The sequence below is a fragment of the Anomaloglossus baeobatrachus genome, chromosome 5 (genome assembly GCF_048569485.1).
Source record: "Anomaloglossus baeobatrachus isolate aAnoBae1 chromosome 5, aAnoBae1.hap1, whole genome shotgun sequence".
NCBI classification, from domain to species: domain Eukaryota; kingdom Metazoa; phylum Chordata; class Amphibia; order Anura; family Aromobatidae; genus Anomaloglossus; species Anomaloglossus baeobatrachus.
Genome location: NC_134357.1, coordinates 456,420,527 through 456,440,737, shown reverse-complemented (window position 1 = coordinate 456,440,737; position 20,211 = coordinate 456,420,527). Strand labels below are relative to the sequence as shown.

The following is a 20,211-nucleotide window of genomic DNA, read 5'->3' as shown; positions in this document are numbered from 1 at the left end:
CTAGTTGCCTGCCTTTGAACTGACTCTAAAGGCCCCGTCACACTAAGCAACATCGCTAGCAACATCGCTGCTAATGAACAACTTTTGTGACGTTGCTAGCGATGTTGCTGTGTGTGACATCCAGCAACAACCTGGCCCCTGCTGTGAGGTCGTTGGTTGTTGCTGAATGTCCTGGGCCATTTTTTAGTTGTTGCTGTCCCGCTGTGAAGCACAGATCGCTGTGTGTGACAGCGAGACAGCAACAACTAAATGTGCAGGCAGCAGGAGCCGGCTTCTGCGGAGGCTGGTAACCAATGTAAACATCGGGTAACCAAGAAGCCCTGTCCTTGGTTACCCGATATTTACCTTTGTTACCAGCCTCAGCCGCTCTCACTGTCAGTGTCGGCTCCTGCTCTGTGCACATGTAGCTGCAGGACACATCGGGTTAATTAACCCGATGTGTGCTGTAGCTAGGAGAGCAAGGAGCCAGCGCTAAGCAGTGTGCGCTGCTCCCTGCTCTGTGCACATGTAGCTGCAGCACACATCGGGTAATTAACCCCATGTGTGCTGTAACTAGGAGAGCAGGGAGCCAGTGCTCAGTGTGCGCTGCTCCCTGCTCTCTGCACGTGTGGCTGGTCACTGGTTGCTGGTGAGCTCACCAGCAACTCGTGTAGCCACGCTCCAGCGATCCCTGCCAGGTCAGGTTGCTGGTGGGATCGCTGGAGCGTCGCAGTGTGACATCTCACCAGCAACCTCCTAGCAACTTACCAGCGATCCCTATCGTTGCCCTATCGTTGTTGGGATCGCTGGTAAGTTGCTTAGTGTGACTGGACCTTTACTTCTGAATGTCCTTTTTAAAATGTGGAGTCCAAAACTGGATCCCATATTCCAGATGTGGCCTTACAAGTGATTTATAGAGGGGTAATAATACGTTGGGATCGCGGGATCTAATCTCTCTTTTTATACACCCTAGAATCTTGTTTGCTTTTGCAGCTGCTGCCTGACATTGAGTGCTGCTGCTCAGCTTATTTGTAATGAGAATACCCAAGTCCTTCTCCTGTTCTGTAGTCCCGAGTTTACTTCCATTTAATGTATACGCAGTTATAGGATTACTCCGTCCTAGGTGCATTACTTTACATTTATCAACATTAAATCTCATTTGCCAAGTATCTGCCCATTCTGACATCTTATCCAGATCTTTCTGTAATATTATACTATCAAGGTCAGTTTTTAATATCCTACATAGTTTGGTGTCATCAGCAAAGACTGACACTTTATCAATCCCATCCACAAGGTCATTAATAAAGAGATTAAAAAGAATTGGTCCTAGCACAGATCCCTGCGGCACCCCACTGCTGACTATGGCCCAGGTTCTGGCTCGGTGACAAGTGAGGAACCTGTATATGGACTGGCTAGGATTCCAAGGTACAGCAGCAGGTAAGTGGAGGTGTCCATCTTCCCTCTCATTAGCACTAGGGCCCACCATTGTTAAAGTATCTTCAGTGTACCCCTTGTCTTGTCATGGTGTTATCACCGTTTACGTTGTTTGGCCTCACGCCAGACTCTCCCCTAGTCCGTGCGTGACACCTATATGGGTATTACCTTTGCTAGCGCAGCTTTATGATTGCAGTTTTATAACAGCTCTTTCAGGTGGACCGCAGCCGGTCATACATATTTGATAGCTAAACGAAGCTTCGACCAATTGTTAAGCTGGCAGCCATCTCTCTCACACACAGGAACGCTCAGTTGGCCAAGTTTTTTTCTATGAGAAAGTCAGTAACTGATATCTCTACCAGTGGTTTATCTTTGGCCGAACAAAGCATTCGGCACACCAAAACAGGATAGGCCCGATCGATATGGCCAGGGGTGGGATTCAGCTGGTTCTGTCCGGTTCTGGAGAACCGGTTGTTAAAATAGCAGCCGGTTCCCAGGAACCGGCAAGAAACAGCTCTGGCGATCCATTTCCCTGTATTCACTTGTGTTAGTGTCTCTTTAAGACACTAGCACAAATGAATGCCCGTACTTCCGCGCCGCACTTCCTGGTTCAGTGGAGCCTGTCACGGCAGTGTGAGGAGGAAGTTCCTCCTCCTGCCGTCTGTCAGCGTGCAGAGAGCCGCGGAGGAGGACGGGAGACACAGGAGAGGCCGCCAGTGCAGGTAAGCGCTCAGTGAGCCGAAGATGCAGGGAGAGGGGCTGCATAAGAGGGGAGCGCTATATGGGGAGAGGCGACTCATAAGAGGGGAGCGCTATATGGGGAGAGGCGCCGCATAAGAGGGGAGCGCTATATGGGGAGAGGCGCCGCATAAGAGGGGAGCGCTATATGGGGAGAGGCGCCGCATAAGAGGGGAGCGCTATATGGGGAGAGGCGCCGCATAAGAGGGGAGCGCTATATGGGGAGAGGCGCCGCATAAGAGGGGAGCGCTATATGGGGAGAGGCGCCGCATAAGAGCGGAGCGCTATATGGGGAGAGGCGCCGCATAAGAGGGGAGCTATATGGGGAGAGGGGCCACATAAGAGGGGAGCTATATGTGGCTATATGGGGAGGCCATAAAAGGATAGTATTTGCATGAAGAAAGGGGCCATAGTGGGATGGGATCTGCATGGAGAAGGTGCCATAGTGGGACGGGATCTGCATGGAGAAAGGGGCCATAGTGGGACGGGATCTGCATGGAGAAAGGGGCCATAGTGGGACGGGATCTGCATGGAGAAAGGGGCCATAGTGGGACGGGATCTGCATGGAGAAAGGGGCCATAGTGGGACAGGATCTGCAGGGGAAAGGGGCCATAATGGAATGGGATCTGCAGGGGGCAAGAGACCACATGGGATGGGATCTGTATGGGGAAGGTTGTCTGTTCCAATTTTAGCAGGGCTCTCTTAGTAATCATTTTTAAAAACTGTAGAAAAACCGTTTAATACAATATGACGGACAGTGACTGGAACAACTGGTGCTGGACAGGAGAGTGACGGTAGAGGAGGGGAAGAAGGGGAAAGAGATTTTACTTTAAATTACTTGTATTTTTTGGTTGAGGAAAGTGTGTGAAAATGGGTGTGGCTAACAAAATGGGTGTGGTTACAGAATGGGTGTGGTTTTCAAATGGGCGGGGTTTACAGAGAACCTGTTGTTAAAAATTTAAATCCCACCCATGGATATGTCCCCCCAAAGATCAGTGGTCAGTGCCCTATACGCAGAGTGTTGGCGAGTTTTGCTGATCTTAGTCCCATGTGTATGAGGCCTTGAGAATATCCCTCTTCCATTCCGTCAGCTATCTTTCCCGAGACTCCCACCAGTCATGTGTTTGAATGGGGAAAGGCTCCATGATACAGTCGGTTAACTTCAAGCAGTGGGACCTCATATGGTAGGAGCATGCAACCGGGCCTCATCATCAGTAATGCATGGAGGACTACCAACGCAGGAACCTTACAGATCCAGAGTCAGGGCCACCAGGACTCACCCTAGAAGACAGCCGGTGAAAGTACCCTTCAGTACATGGTATGAGAGCCGATTCTCCCAGGGACCATGTCACCAGCCTAACATTAGGCTACAATGCCGCTATTAAAGAGGAAATCACAACGTTATTTTCAATAAGTCATGTACACAAGTTATAATAATTATCACAATGTTACTTACCCAATATAAAAGATGGCAACATCATAAATATATTTTCTGCAAGACATAAGGGCACAACAAAGTTTCCACGCCTTACACAAAATTGATGTCCATAGGAATCCAACACCACACCTTATACAGTGCGGTCCCTGTACTTGGTGCTCAGTTTCCCAGAGTAGAACATGAATAAATGATTAGATAAATCAGCTTGGAAGAAAAAATGTTATCTCCCCTTGTGCACAGCAGCCTGAGCTTTATTATTAGCTGTGTTACTTCCTGTGTGAGCCGGCATCCTACAGCAGCGTGCAACCGGGCAGATATCTCCAGGGTGCAAGAAGGAAAGCCGAATGTTCTGTGTCCAGAGACACAAAAAGGAAAAGAACGGATGAGCCAATGTACAAAGCCTATCATCTGTGTTTAGTCTAGCAGTTATATTCTTGTACATAGGAGGCAGTATTATAGTAGTTATATTCTTGTACATAGGGGGCAGTATTATAGTAGTTATATTCTTGTACATAGGGGGCAGTATTATAGTAGTTATATTCTTGTACATAGGAGGCAGTATTATAGTAATTATATTCTTGTACATAGTAGGCAGTATTATAGTAGTTATATTCTTGTACATAGGGGGCAGTATTATAGTAGTTATATTCTTGTACATAGGAGGCAGTATTATAGTAATTATATTCTTGTACATAGGGTGCAGTATTATAGTAGTTATATTCTTGTACATACAGGAAGTGTTATAGTAGTTATATTCTTGTGCATAGGAGGCAGTATTATAGTAGTTATAGTCTTGTGCATAGGGACAGTATTATAGTAGTTATATTCTTGTACATAGGAGCAGTATTATAGTAGTTATATTCTTGTACTTAGGGGGCAGTATTATAGTAGTTATATTCTTGTACATAGAAGGCAGTATTATAGCAGTTATATTCTTAAATATAGGAGCAGTATTATAGTAGTTATATTCTTGTACATAGGAGCAGTATTATGGTAGTTATATTCTTGTACATAGGGAGCAGTATTATAGTGGTTATTCTTGTGCATAGTGGCAGTATTATAGTAGTGGATTCTTGTACATATGGAGCAGTATTCTTGTAGTTATATTTTTGTACATAAGAGACAGTATTATACTATTTATATATATTTTTTTTTACATAGGAGCAGTATTATAGTAGTTATCTTCTTGTACATAGGTGTCTGTATTATAGTAGTTATATACTTGTACATAGGAGGCAGTATTATAGTAGTTATATTCTTGTACATAGGAGGCAGTATTATAGTAGTTATATTCTAGTACATAGGGGCAGTATTATAGTAGTTATAGTGTTGTACATAGGGGCAGTATTATAGGTGATATATTTACTTACATAAAAGGCCAAGTGTTATAGTAGCTACATTTTTGTACACAGGTGGCATTATTTAGGGATGGAGTAAAGAATAGTTGAAAGTTGAATGTTTAGTTCTGTTCTTATGACAACCACTTCTATGTGGTAGAAATTTGCTCCGAATTATTGTCACTTTCTCCCCTCCCATTTGCATCATACACAGCATATTGCTCATCAGGGGCTGACACTAGGCAATGAAATCTATGCTTCCTCTTGAGGAATGATGGCAGTAACATTTAGAAACCCCCGGAAAAAAAACACAATAGAGGAACTTTATTGTTTTGGTACCACTTCTGAGTTACGCTATCTCCCAAGAGTTGTAATCTACAAGATGCATCCTTCATACTCTGCTACACTCTCACAAGGGTTTCGGATCAGTGAGAAGCCTCCTGGATGGAGTCTTGTGTCAGGGGATATTCCTGGAAGTGAGACCTTCCATCACCTCCACTTAGCTTCCCCTCTCTTCCAGGAATGCCTGTAACCTGTCAATCTGCAGCCATGTGTTTGTTCTTAGCTGGGAATTAGTAGTGACGTGTGAGGAGACTATATGGTGCTCTCCTGTAACCTAGTCATATTGTAAACACAAATCCTGGTGCTTGGAAACAAACAAAGAATCAGCGATCATCTGTAGTTTATTATTTCCTTTTTTATTTTTTTACATTTTATTATCACTGGTGACGTGTCATGTAATGTCATTTCTGTAAGGCTGCAATGATCATGTGGAACATAGCCTCTGATTTATTATTTTTTTTATTATTTTTATATTTTTTTTAAGAAAACATACTATTGTTAATGTGGCTAAAATAAAAATCATCAACTAAATATATTTTAAATAAAAATATTGCTAAATATTTGTACTTATTTTATTTCCTACTATAAAGTTATTTTATTCTGACAATCCCTAGGAGTTGACACTGTGATCACCTGATTGTCTCTGGTCCAACAATTCTTCAGGCCATATTTTGAATTTTCTGTTATATAATGATTTTTCACCTCAATTGCTAATCATCTATTACATGGATTGAAAGACCAAGGAGAAAGGAGTGATTTGCAAAAAAGATAAAAACAGCTTTATTTATCATACTATTAAAATCAATGACAAAACAGTATACAAATATCTGACATGCAATAAAAGCTGCAAACATGAAATGACATGTAAGGGGAGGTGAAGGAAGCCTGTGCCAGTGCTGGCAATGTCCCAATTGAAATGCACCCAAAATAACCTCCTGCCAATAAGGTCAGCCCAAAGGTGGACAATAAATCCCAGCAGGAGGGAGGGAGAAAGACCAGAGGTCTGAGGTTACCAACTCCCCAAAATGACCTCCTAACAATCAGATCAGCCCAGTGGCGAACAGTGAGTCCCAGCAGGAGGGAGGGAGAGAAACCATAGGGTCTATAATTACCAGTCAGGAGAGGCACTGGAACAGGCAGACGGTAGGCAAAGGAAACCCCCTAAAGCATCCGACGTACGTTTCGCTATCTCTATACTATTTGCTTAATCATGGATGATGGCATAATATGACGGCAGGGCCCTTTTATGGGCATATCCCCGGTCACATGACCGGCGCTTGCGACCAATGTGTCTTCAGTATACGGCGCATGCGTGGCTGCATCGCCCATCACACACACCCACCGTCGGCGTCAGTGCCCACGTGGGCGTCCAGTCGCTACAGCAACCAGGACGCACATGCAGGCCCATGAGACGCCGCGGCGGGGGTGGGAGGAGGCGACGAAACCAGGCATGCGCACATCCGACACAACCGAGTCACAGATGTGTGAAAAGGGTAAATACATAAAAACTTTTTATGCCAATATACAAGAGATGTGACAATAAACAAAATAGTCCACATTCGCATGGGACGGATTCTTTGCAGTACGTCCATATAGGTGGTCCATTCCCATGGAAGTCAATGGGTCGAAGCAGGAAGAGGATGGCAAAAATCCAAATCCACAAAAGTAAAGGGCACTGCCATAAATAAAAAATGGAAAATGAGTACACTGACAAAATACAGAATAAAAACAATTAAGAACAAGGGAAAGTTTCCAAGATGTAAACATATATAAAAATATATATGAATATATATATGAACATGGATGTGCACAGAGATCTCATGTGCAAATCCATGTATACCCGCCAATATAGGGAGAATGGCATAAAAATTCTATAAAAAGGAGGAGAAGCTCAAATTCTCGTTAAGACCTTTGGGACTCAAAGTATCCAGCGTGACTATCCACCTAGCTTCCCTTTGGGCCAATACTTTCCTTGTGTTGCCCCCTCTGATGCCACCATGTACCAGATCTATACCGCGTATCCTCAGAGACCCAGCGTCACAATTATGAAATTGGCGAAAGTGTCTCGGTAGAGTCTTCAAGGAAGTGACATCCACTGCCACCCTTGCCGCAGCAATGTCTCTCACATGCTCCCTAACTCTCATCCGAAGTTCCCGCGAGGTGAGTCCAACGTATATTTTGGAGCACCCACATGTGGCGTAATACACCACATGGGAGCTCCCAAAATCGGTTGTGTCGGATGTGCGCATGCCTGGTTTCGTCGCCTCCTCCCACCCCCGCCGCGGCGTCTCATGGGCCTGCATGTGCGTCCTGGTTGCTGTAGCGACTGGACGCCCACGTGGGCACTGACGCCGACGGTGGGTGTGTGTGATGGGCGATGCAGCCACGCATGCGCCGTATACTGAAGACACATTGGTCGCAAGCGCCGGTCATGTGACCGGGGATATGCCCATAAAAGGGCCCTGCCGTCATATTATGCCATCATCCATGATTAAGCAAATAGTATAGCGATAGCGAAACGTACGTCGGATGCTTTAGGGGGTTTCCTTTGCCTACCGTCTGCCTGTTCCAGTGCCTCTCCTGACTGGTAATTATAGACCCTATGGTTTCTCTCCCTCCCTCCTGCTGGGACTCACTGTTCGCCACTGGGCTGATCTGATTGTTAGGAGGTCATTTTGGGGAGTTGGTAACCTCAGACCTCTGGTCTTTCTCCCTCCCTCCTGCTGGGATTTATTGTCCACCTTTGGGCTGACCTTATTGGCAGGAGGTTATTTTGGGTGCATTTCAATTGGGACATTGCCAGCACTGGCACAGGCTTCCTTCACCTCCCCTTACATGTCATTTCATGTTTGCAGCTTTTATTGCATGTCAGATATTTGTATACTGTTTTGTCATTGATTTTAATAGTATGATAAATAAAGCTGTTTTTATCTTTTTTGCAAATCACTCCTTTCTCCTTGGTCTTTCAAATTAATGGAGTAAACAGTGATCCTTTGCTCTCATGGTATTGCAGGGCCACTGTCACTTTGCATTATGTGTCATAAGTTTTTCGTTTCATTATTACATGGATTGGTTGGGTTCACCAGAGGAAGAACTGCTTTTTAGATTAGAACTACTCGTTGATGAAGATCGCACTCTTGTGTTGTGTGCATTTGTTAATGGGAAATCATTGTGACTCGTGACTTTGGTGTGGCCATTTGAAAAATTCAAACCTGCTGCTCACTTGTAATTTTGCTCTCATAGACATCAGTGCAGACTCAATACTGATGGTTGCATACAATCTTGCCCTCATAGACATCAGTGCAGACTCAATACTGATGGTTCCATATAATATTGCCCTCATAGACATCAGTGCAGACTCAAGACTAATGGTTGCATACAATCTTGCCCTCATAGACATCAGTGCAGACTCAATACTGATGGTTGCATATAATATTGCCCTCATAGACATCAAAGCAGACTCAAGACTAATTGTTGCATACAATCTTGCCCTCATAGACATCAGTGCAGACTCAATACTGATGGTTGCATATAATATTGCCCTCATAGACATCAGTGCAGACTCAAGACTAATGGTTGCATACAATCTTGCCCACATAGATATCAGTGCAGCTTGTGCCTGTGATTCAAGTGTCTGCCTATGTCCCACGTATTCTGATAATGGAGGAACATGAACATAATCGATGGCTTTTCTATGCCTTTTCCAGGACATCATAGCATCCCACCCATCACACCTTCCTTTCCATATGAATGGCAGGCGACAATCTTCTATACAGCCAGGGCAGGAGTGACTTTATTATTGCACATCTGTGTATGCTGGTCACCATTCACCTTCATGTTTGATTTTTCGGGATAATTAGGCATCTCGCGTGTCCCCTGGCACTGTGCAGAGTAGTCGCAGACAGTGATATAAGTTCTTTTGCATTGAATAGGGCCCTCCAGCTACAATTGTTAGTCAGGAGGGGAGGGTGTCACGTTTTGTTGCTTTATTAGAAGAACCCATAAAAATGGAGGGCAAAGTAAATAACGTTCTTCATCTCTTTACGCCCTCACAGCCAACCATTTTTCCGGAGTTCAGATTGGTCCACCGATTAATCACACCACTAGATAAATCCCATAAAAATCACTGCACATGTTGCCACGTTTGGTCCACTGCTTGGACACACATCTACGTTAAGTCTTGAATCTTCATTGGAACGGTCTTGATGGTTGGTTATCGGCTTTCTCTGATGCAAGTGTATCTTAATAAATTAGAATATCATCAAAAAGTTAATTTATTTCAGTAATTCAATACAAAAAGGGAAACACATATATTATATAGATGGTTGGGGAGCCATGTCATCTGCTGGTGTAGGTCCACTGTGTTTTATCAAGACCAAAGTCAGCGCAGCCATGTGCCAGGAAATTTTAGAGCACTTCATGCTTCCCTCTGCCGATAAGCTTTTTAGAGATGGAAATTTCATTTTCCAGCAGGACTTGGCACCTGTCCACACTGCCAAAAGTACCAATATCTGATTTAATAACCACAGCATCACTGTGCTTGATTGGCCAGCAAACTCTCCTGACCTGAACCCCATAGAGTATCTATTGGGTATTGTCAAGAAGAAGATAAGAGACACCAGACCCAACAATGCAGACGAGCTGAAGGTTGCTTTCAAAGGAACCTGGGCTTCCATAACACCTCAGCAGTGCCAGAGGCTGATCGCCTCCATACCACGCTGCATTGATGCAGTAATTCATGCAAAGCACTGACTGTGTGGGGTGGTTCCTTATCTGTAACCCTATGTATAATGGCTCATACAATATATGGACAAAGGTATTGGGACACTCCTCTTAATCACTAAATTCAAGTTTTTCATTCAGCCCCATTCCTTCCAGTGTATAACATCTGTCCCTTCACAAAGCCATCAGCCTTTACTAACGTGACAGACTGGCTGGTGGTAAAGCGCTCCCTGATACCAGCGCAGTACTGTAATAGGAACCACCGGGTTTAAGAAGTCAGTTGTTGACATTTCTTCCTCCTAAATATTCCATCAACTGTGGGTGATATTACTGAGAAGTGGAAGGATCATACTTCTCTATCTGGCATATGATGGATGAGTCTGGGTTTGGTGAATGTCAGGAGAACGTTACCTGACTGCATTGTGCTGGTTGTAAAGTTTGGTGGAGGAAGGATGATGATATGGGGTGGTTTTAAGGGTTTCATCTAGGCTTCTTAGTTCTAATGGAGAGAAATCTTAATGCTTCACCATACCAAGACACATTGGACAATTGTAGCTTCAGAACTTGTGGAAACAGTTAAAGAAGGACCTTTTCTGTTTCCCATGATTGTGCCCAGTGCACAAGGTTCATAAAGACATGGTTGGGGGAGTTTGGTGGGGAAGAATATGACCGATTACACAGAGCCCTGACCTCAACCCCATCCAACACTTTTGAGAAGAACTATACTAGAGCTTGTGAGCATGGCCTCTTCTCCAACATAAGTGTCTGACTTCACAAATGCTCTTCTGGATAAAGGGGCAGAAACTTTGTAGAAAACTTTCCCAGAAGGATGGAATCTGTTACATCTTCAAAGGAAGGCCAAACTCCATATGAATGCCTATGGCTCTGGAATTGGAGGTCTTTAAAATTCTGTATGTGTCATGTGTAAGTGTTCTAATAAATTGGTCCATTTTGTGTACATTGATAAAGAATAATGTTATTGGAAAAACTGTAATTTGGTCTGTTGGTTGGAACATCAGGGAGTCAAAGTTATTGTTTGGCTAATGGTTTTCTATCCCGGCCATGCATACTTTGCTGGGCATGGATGTGTTTTCAACAGGGAGAGGGAATTAAGCCGTTGACACTCACCTCCAGCGTCGGACTGGCTATGTGCCGCCCCCGTGCCAGCAGCCGGTTGCTGCTCGAGTCCGGACCTTCAGGGGCGGTGGCTCGAGGGTCTCCGTACCCGGGGGAGTGGCGGACAAGCCGAATAAAAAGGGGTAGGACGTATATGTACGGGCTGGGCCGTATTAAGTTCGTGACGCCACCCACGGTGCGTGGTGAGTTGAGACACCACCGCTGCAGTTACGGGGCACCTGGGGGAGATGTTGCGCAGCAAGTTGTTAACCCCTCCGTGGGCAGGGATAGTGGCCCCGGTGGCTGTGGTGCAGGGAAAGGGCGACCGCCGGGGGTGCTGGTGTACTCACTGTTAGAAACAAACACACGAGTCTCTGGTAAACCAAGGTGATGGTGGCTGGTGCCGCGGCCAGTTGCATTCAGGGTCCCCCACCCGGCTGGTGGTCTCTATCTCTGTCCTCTGCACTGTTTTAAGTAGAAAATGACATCCTAGTGTGAAACGTAGGAGTCCGCTCCCGGCTAGATGTGGCCTAAGGAGCCGTGCCCGCAGACGCTGGCCCGTGGGATCTATGGGCCCTGGCAGTGACCTCTTATCCCTAATCGGTGGGCTGTTGTCTTCTATGAGGGACTTTGGGTGGGACAGGACCTCTAGTCCTGGCCTCAATCGGTTAATTAACCAGTCCAGTCATTTCTGGTTTCCGGCTTCAGGGTCCGAGTACCCCCCTTGTGCTACGGCTTCCGGGTCAGTTCCCCTGGTCGGTACCGGCGGGCCACTACCCTGTCCCGGTCCACTTCGGTTCCACTGAGCCGTCTTCCCGTCTCCTGCTGATGGAGACCACCGTCCGCCACCTAGCCAGAGGCACCACGGACCCTACCCTGGTACCGATCAACTTGACCTCCTGTGCTGGAGCCGCACACAGCCCCAGCACACCTCCTCTCAACTTGAACTCTAACAGAATCTGTTTGATTTCCCACCCCGGGCTGTCTAAACCCCTGGGTGGGCGTGCACCAACCGCCTGGTCACGCCCACTGGTGTGCCTATCTTTCCCTAAGGGGGGGTGACTAGCGTTTCAGGTCGGCTGTATGTTGCCTAGTGTGGGAACGGTGTAATGCAGGGGCCTATCTGTGATTCTCCAGGGCATCACAGCTACCGGAGGAACTGCAGTAATACCAGTCCTGGCCGTTACCTGCAGCCTGGACTGAGCAGTGGGTTTCCAGGATTGAACTCCGAGCGCCGACTGATTCCCCGGCTATTGCAGTTCAGTTTATGACAGCTGCGGACAGGCTGGGCTGAACTCCGCAGCTCAGGTGACAGCTCCAGAGTTCAATGCAGGTAACCGCGGCCAGGACTAGTCTTACTGCAGTTCCTCCGGTAGCCAGTGTAGCGCCCAGAGAAGGGGGTACTCGGTCCCGGGCAGTAACAAATGGGAATGTCACTCTAGTGGCTGTTGTCTTGTGACGCCACCTGCGGGCTGCGGTTAACGATGGAGAACCGCCGCTGCTGAATGTGGGTACTGTCAGGGCTGGTGGTAGTGGCAGCTGTGATGGTAGGGCTGTGCCTGGCAGATGTAACGGGGGCGATAACGGAGACCACACCAGGTTGTCTTTAACAGTCTCTACTCACTGTGGACCATGGGGTTGCTGGTTCAGGTTCCTTGGAGGACCAGTGCCAATGTAGTGACCCAGGTTGCTCTGTCCCCAGCACTCTCAGTTGATTGAGTGCCTGTAGCGTGGAGCGTTTGAGGGCCCCGACTGTCCCTTTTGGGGTACAGTCTCCTCCGTACGGCGGGCAGTGCGGACCTTGTGGGTAGGTAAGTGTCCGAATCCCGATCCTAGTTTACAGCTGATGCCCCCGAATTATTTGGTTTGGTGAAGTCCGTGAAGGTGTTCTCACCGAGCAGGTACTTGCCAAATAGTTTAAAACTTGCGCTTGACCCAGGGCCCTGTGCGTGCTCTGGTTCCAGCGGTATCTCCGGTACCTGTCCTGGCGACCTCTCTCCTGTGCCCCCAGGGTCACCGTTACACGGAACCAGCTAAGGCACGTCCGCACACCTCTCTTGTGTGCTATTCGACTCTCTCCTCACTACTGACTGACTGACCCCTCCCACTAGGCTGGCTATACCCAGGGATTCGTTCCCATGGCGACCATCCCCTTACATGGTTAACCCTCTATGCCCAGTGTGGAGTGGAGAACTAGGATTTTGGTCATGTTTTGGTGGAATCAGCACTGGTACTCCAGGTCCCAGGTGGTAGGCCCTGCATCCCCAAGAAGATGCAGTTCCCTGTAATGCCCTAAGGGTCTCAGGGGCGCTACACCAGTCCGACGCTGCTCACCGTTGTTCTTTTTAGACACTACTAATATAATAATAATATAGTTTAAATTCATACATATACACAACCAATACACATCAGCAGTGGCGTAACTAGAGTGCGATGGGCCCTGGTGCAAAATCTGGACCTGGGCCTCCCTCTGGCCGTTGGTCATATGTATCGTCACCTGCAGAATATATATATAATAAAATATATGACTTGCCCCCACCCCCCCATCCTTCATTATGCAGTAATGTCTTCAATCCTGGTACATATATATCCCCCATCCTGATATCTAGGTATCCAGTCCTCAGCACATACAAGTACAGTTATAGATGGTGACTTACAGCTGTTATTCTTGTGAATAGAGTCGGTCACTTTTTCTGTCTTTTCCATCTGGCTCAGACCGACATCACAACTTCTTCCAAACACCTTGTGCTTTTTGATACTCCAGTAACGTTGCAGCTCTGAAATGTGGCCAAACTGGTGGCAAATGGCATCTTGGCAGCTTCATGCTTGCTTTTCCTCAATTCATGGGCAGTTATTTTGCGCCTTTTTTGCCCAGCACGCTTCTTGCGACCCTGTTGGCTATTTGCCATGAAACGCTTGATTGTTTGGTGATCACGCTTCAAAAGTTTGGCAATTTCAAGACTGCTGCATCCCTCTGCAAAACATCTCACAATTTTGGACTTTTCAGAGCCCATCAAATCTCTCTTCTGACCCATTTTGCCAAAGGAAAGGAAGTTGCCTAATAAATATGCACCCCTTATATAGGGTGTTGATAAGTCCTTATAATTAAGGACTACATTCTACCTACATTCCAACTGTCCGAAACGCGTCAAGCTATGATGTTTTCATGGAATCGATGATGTTTTTCTTGGATTTTTAATCTTTGAATAAAGTTTCTACATTTTTATATATTTTTCGTTGGATTTATATTTTTTCTATCCTGGAATTGGTGCTGAGTCCCGTCCTTACTCCTTGCTAGTATTATAGTATAGCCTTGTACTTAGGGGGCAGTATTATAATAGTAATATTTTACAACTTAGAAGACAGTATTATAGTAGTTATAGTCTTGTACATAGGGGCAGTATTATAGTAGTTATAGTCTTGTACATAGGGGCAGTATTATAGTAGTTATAGTGTTGTACATAGGGACAGTATTATAGGTGATATATTTTCTTACGTAAGAGGCCAAGTGTTATAGTAGCTACATTTTTGTGCACAGGTGGCATTATTTAGGGATGGAGTAAAGAATAGTTGAAAGTTGAATGTTTAGTTCTGTTCTTATGACAACCACTTCTATGTGGTAGAAATTTGCTCCGAATTATTGTCACTTTCTCCCCTCCCATTTGCATCATACACAGCATATTGCTCATCAGGGGCTGACACTAGGCAATGAAATCTATGCTTCCTCTTGAGGAATGATGGCAGTAAATCAAATCTTTATTTTTATATAGCGCTAACATATTCCGCAGCGCTTTACATACATAAGGAACACTGTCCCCATTGGGGCTCACAATCTAAATTCCCTATCTGTATGTCTTTGGAGTGTGGGAGGAAACCGGAGTACCTGGAGGAAACCCACGCAAACACGGGGAGAACATACAAACTCCTTGCAGATGGTGTCCTTGGTGGGATTCGAACCCAGGACCCCAGCGCTGCAGTAACATTTAGCTGGAAATCATGGGCAGTCGTGTGCTATAAACGGATCCCATGGATCACCAGAGCTTGCAGTCTATCGAGGGCGGTACAGATACAGTGCAGTGTTTTGCAGTATTATAGTTTAGCACAGTATAGTGTGTGTGTGAGCCCAGCGGCCAGTGTCCACAGGCAGGGGGGCTTTCATCTCCATTATAATACAGGGGTCTGGGCCAATAGCTGGCGGTGGGAGGGGGATGCAGGAACTCTATCCCATTCATCTCTGAGTGAGTCTCAGTCAGGGCAAAGCTGCAGCTCCTAACACTTCCCACAACCTCACACTGGATACTATTACCACCCCTGGCATGGACTACTAACCCCTGGGCACAAGATGAAGGTTACTGTAAGTGCTGAACTTTCTGATTCATCAACTGCAATGATTAATATCCTGCAGCCTCTGGAATAATGAGGAAACAACAATCAGGACAAGGGTCTCCTAGTTTTGGGGGATTTTTACTTTAGGGTGGGAGAGTTTTATGCAAAGGAAGCTATTTTATTATTGACTTTTGTGCATTATAACATTTAGTCTTTTTATTTTTTTTCTAAGCAAACATTTAAGTATGTACTTTTAATTTATTTTATTTTTAATAGTTTAGTTTTTTTTTTATTATGAACTTATTTGTACAGTTACTTTATTATTTATATATTATTTGAATTATTATTATTCAGAGTTTTGAAACCGTGTCCATGTTGTTTTATGATCTTCTTCTATATTGTATACATCTGCATTAGTGACTCTCACTATATCCTGACAGTCAGGGTATCCTGAGGGTTGTAGTTGCCCAATCACCGGAGAACCACGGGTTAAAGGTCACTGATATATTATCACTAGGACATTATATGGACCTGGCCATTGGCTCAGCAATATTGTGTATTCAGTTCAGTCAATATACTAAGAGCAGAAAGTTTTGGTGCTTTTTTTTAATTATTGTCCAAAATCTGTGCAATGGAAAAATTTACAGTCAATGAACAGATTTCCACAGGTTGCAATGTCACCAGGGATGTAACTAGGTGGAGGGATTACAATTGCACCCGGTCCCTGGAGCCTAGGGTCATTTTAGCCTATATTAAAAGACCATTACTATTAAACATTGCGATAATAGGGGGTCCTGTTGGAAGTTTTACATTGGGACCCTCGAGCTTCAAGTTATACAACTGATTGTCCTTAATATCATCAACAAGGCAACTTGTAATGGCAAAATGGTCAGAAAGGTCCTTCGGCCCTATATTAGGGTACCAGTACTGTAAATAGTATGTAAAATTTGTTTGTAAATTTGCATAGGGATCAAGATGCCCCGCATAAAAAAAGTGAATACTTTGTTTTATTCTTGCATTTTTATATATTTTTTTTTGTATATTTGCATTGTGTGGTGCAGACTAGAAAGGGTTAATCGCCACACTAAAGGGAAAAAACAACTGATGGAGCGTTCCCAAATTCCATAATCGCATAGTGTAGACTAGAAAGGGTTAATCTCCACACTAAAGGGAAAAAACAACTGATGGAGCGTTCCCAAATTCCATAATCGCATAGTGTAGACTAGAAAGGGTTAATCGCCACACTAAAGGGAAAAAACAACTGATGGAGCGTTCCCAAATTCCATATCGCATAGTGTAGACTAGAAAGGGTTAATCTCCACACTAAAGGGAAAAAATAACTGATGGAGCGTTCCCAAATTCCATAATCGCATAGTGTAGACTAGAAAGGGTTAATCGCCACACTAAAGGGAAAAAAACAACTGATGGAGCGTTCCCAAATTCCATATCGCATAGTGTAGACTAGAAAGGGTTAATCGCCACACTAAAGGGAAAAAAACAACTGATGGAGCGTTCCCAAATTCCATATCGCATAGTGTAGACTAGAAAGGGTTAATCGCCACACTAAAGGGAAAAAAACAACTGATGGAGCGTTCCCAAATTCCATATCGCATAGTGTAGACTAGAAAGGGTTAATCGCCACACTAAAGGGAAAAAACAACTGATGGAGCGTTCCCAAATTCCATATCCCTGCAAGACAAATGTGCTTCTTTTTTGCTATTTCCCCCCCTTTCTGTTGCACAATGTTTGAAAATGAAGATTTCAGATTTTCTTAAAAAAAAAAAGGGAAAAGGTCATTTTGCTACTTTATTTGTGCAAGTGAAGCAGAAAGGCCTTCTATTTAGAGCTGAGGAATGAGAGCAGATCGGTGACACATGCAGCTAGTTCCTGGAGGAACTGCCACATACCTGACTGGTGAGTACAAAGGCTGACGCACTGGAGGGTGACTGTGCCGCCGAGCACACCGAAGAAATGTCAGCAGACAGACTAATGCATTTTTATAGTCTCTGGGCAGTGGAGCTTGCAATCAAATCCAATATGTGTCGGTGATGTATCCGTGTATATTTATGATTAACACACGTAGGATAAGGGTCGCTCCCCTTTAAGTGTATGCAGATAAGTTCTTCACCGTGTTTTGGAGAAGATGGGACAGTGGACTTTAAATGGTCACGTGTTTTGCATGCTCTATAACATAACATGTGTCACCCATGTACAGCTGTCATATTTAAAGGGCCGCGGTCTGGGTCAGATGATCTCATTCTCCCTGCGTCCGACCAGGTGGACGTGGAAAGTCAGTACAGCTGGAGACTATTACTAGATGATTAGATGAGGAACGTTCCCTTTTTCCCATGTTGGGTATCAGTTCAAGGATGGCAGGAACTTGAAAAGGTGGAGGGACAATAAACTGTAAGGGTTAATTCATATGACTTTACAATATCTATTTTCTCAATCATATTACGGCCACATTTTCTGACCCTATCACAAGTCCACTAACCCAAAGTATCATCAACATCCATCTATGGTCTGGTCAGTAGACCCAAATGATGTCCATTTCTCAACCATAATACGGCCACAATTTCTGACCCTATCACAAGTCCACTGACTCAAATTATCATCATCCATTTATGGTCTGGTCAGTAGACCCAAATGATGTCCATTTCTCAACCATATTACGGCCACAATTTCTAATCCTATCAGAAGTCCGCTGACCCAAATTATCATCAACATTCATCTATGGTCTGGTCAGTAGACCCAAATGATGTCCATTTCTCAACCATATTGCGGCCACAATTTCTGACCCTATCACAATTCCACTGACCCGAATTATCATCATCCATCTATGGCCTGGTGAAGTAGACCCAAATGGTGTCCATTTCTCAACCACATTACGGCCACAATTTCTGACCCTATCACAAGTCCACTAACCCAAAGTATCATCAACATCCATCTATGGTCTGGTCAGTAGACCCAAATGATGTCCATTTCTCAACCATAATACGGCCACAATTTCTGACCCTATCACAAGTCCACTGACTCAAATTATCATCATCCATTTATGGTCTGGTCAGTAGACCCAAATGATGTCCATTTCTCAACCATATTACGGCCACAATTTCTAATCCTATCAGAAGTCCGCTGACCCAAATTATCATCAACATTCATCTATGGTCTGGTCAGTAGACCCAAATGATGTCCATTTCTCAACCATATTGCGGCCACAATTTCTGACCCTATCACAATCCCACTGACCCGAATTATCATCATCCATCTATGGCCTGGTGAAGTAGACCCAAATGGTGTCCATTTCTCAACCACATTACGGCCACAATTTCTGACCCTATCACAAGTCCTCTAACCCAAATTATCATCAACATTTATCTATGGTCTGGTCAGTAGACCCAAATGAGGTCCATTTCTCAACCATATTACAACCACAATTTCTGACCCTATCACAAGTTTGCTGACCCAAATTATTATCATCATCCATCTATGGTCTTGTCAAGTAGACCCAAATGAGGTCCATCATTTCAGAAAGGCTGCCAATAGGGGATTATGAGAAAAGTACAGTTGCCATTTTGGACCTTATTGCACTGGCACTGGGGTTGGTGTGTTAGGGCATAGATGCCATAGGGAGCCCTTAACAGCTTCTTATGGTATCTATGTGCCATGTGTAGATTGGAAATGATGGTTATTTTGGTTGCACCAAGGTCTAGTCAGTGTGGATACAAGTAGCCACAATCACTATATGGTGCCAAAAATGACGTATGAGCATATTAGCCATGAGACACTGGCAAGAAGTGTCTGTGACTAATGACTTTAAGGGCTTGGCAATGAGAGTGCACTGGGTACATGGTCTGGCAATGGGTCCATACAGATGGGCTACAAGAATAGATGTATTATGCGGCTAGGGTCCGTATATATGGGGCTAGATGGAGATGGTACTGTGTTACCATGGCCAGTATGATTTTTTTAGGAATTCACGAATATCCTTATTGAGGCAAGAGGTGCCTGATAACTTCATACTTCCATTCATGGCTCTTTGTAATTTAATGGTTATCTGATCTCCGTACAATCATTTTCTCAGACTTATAGCTCTGTTTTCCCCACACTTAATTGTGAGGTCCCCTAAGTATGAGGAAACCTCTGCACTCCTTTCATTTGGTCCCTGTGATCTTGAGGAGGGCTTCCTGGTAACCCCTGGGGCACCATAAATTAGAGCAGGAAGCTATTGTTCCTAAAGAGTCAACGCCTCTGTTCTGGGATGGAGCACAGGTGTAAATTAAATGGTAATTCATGCTAAAATCTATAAATTCTCAGTAAGTAATCCGCTTACGCAAAGTTATTAAGAACTTGGCTCCTATAGAGGAAAATTAAGTGATGACTAATATGGCCACGCTGACGTGTCCGACAGAGGTAACCCAGCTTTCCTAGATGGCCACCCTGCTGGCTCCGACAGCGATATCCCAGTTCTCATTGAGGTATCCCAATTTTCCTAGTATCCTGGTAGGCATTATGTTGGTGGAAGAAATACTGCATAGAATAGGCATAACATGGTTGAGTGGCTGTTTTGATTTTCGGAAACATTCCTGTGGCTCTTAGTATTATCATTTTTTTTATTAGGTTTTGCTTATATAGCGCCATCATATTCTACAGCGCTTTACATTCATCATCATCACTGTCCCCATTGGGGCTCACAATCTGCAATCCCTATCACTATGTCTGTGGAGGGTGGGAGGAAATCAGAGAACTTGGAGGAAACCATTGCAAACACCGTAAGAA

At 44.8% G+C, this 20,211-nt stretch overlaps 1 protein-coding gene across 2 annotated transcripts in view; it reads left to right on the top strand.

Annotated features, from left to right (window-relative positions):
• Positions 1-20,211, top strand: part of CASS4 (Cas scaffold protein family member 4) — a 139,260-nt gene that overhangs the window by 62,976 nt on the left and 56,073 nt on the right. The window contains exon 1 of one of the 2 annotated variants that reach the window (XM_075347836.1): positions 15,387-15,460. The exons of the other annotated variant lie outside the window; for it this stretch is intronic. Within the exon in view, the coding sequence (XP_075203951.1) occupies positions 15,449-15,460 (12 nt within the window). The 5' untranslated portion in view covers positions 15,387-15,448. Of the gene's footprint in view, positions 1-15,386; positions 15,461-20,211 lie in introns of those variants that run through there. 2 annotated transcript variants of the gene reach the window in all.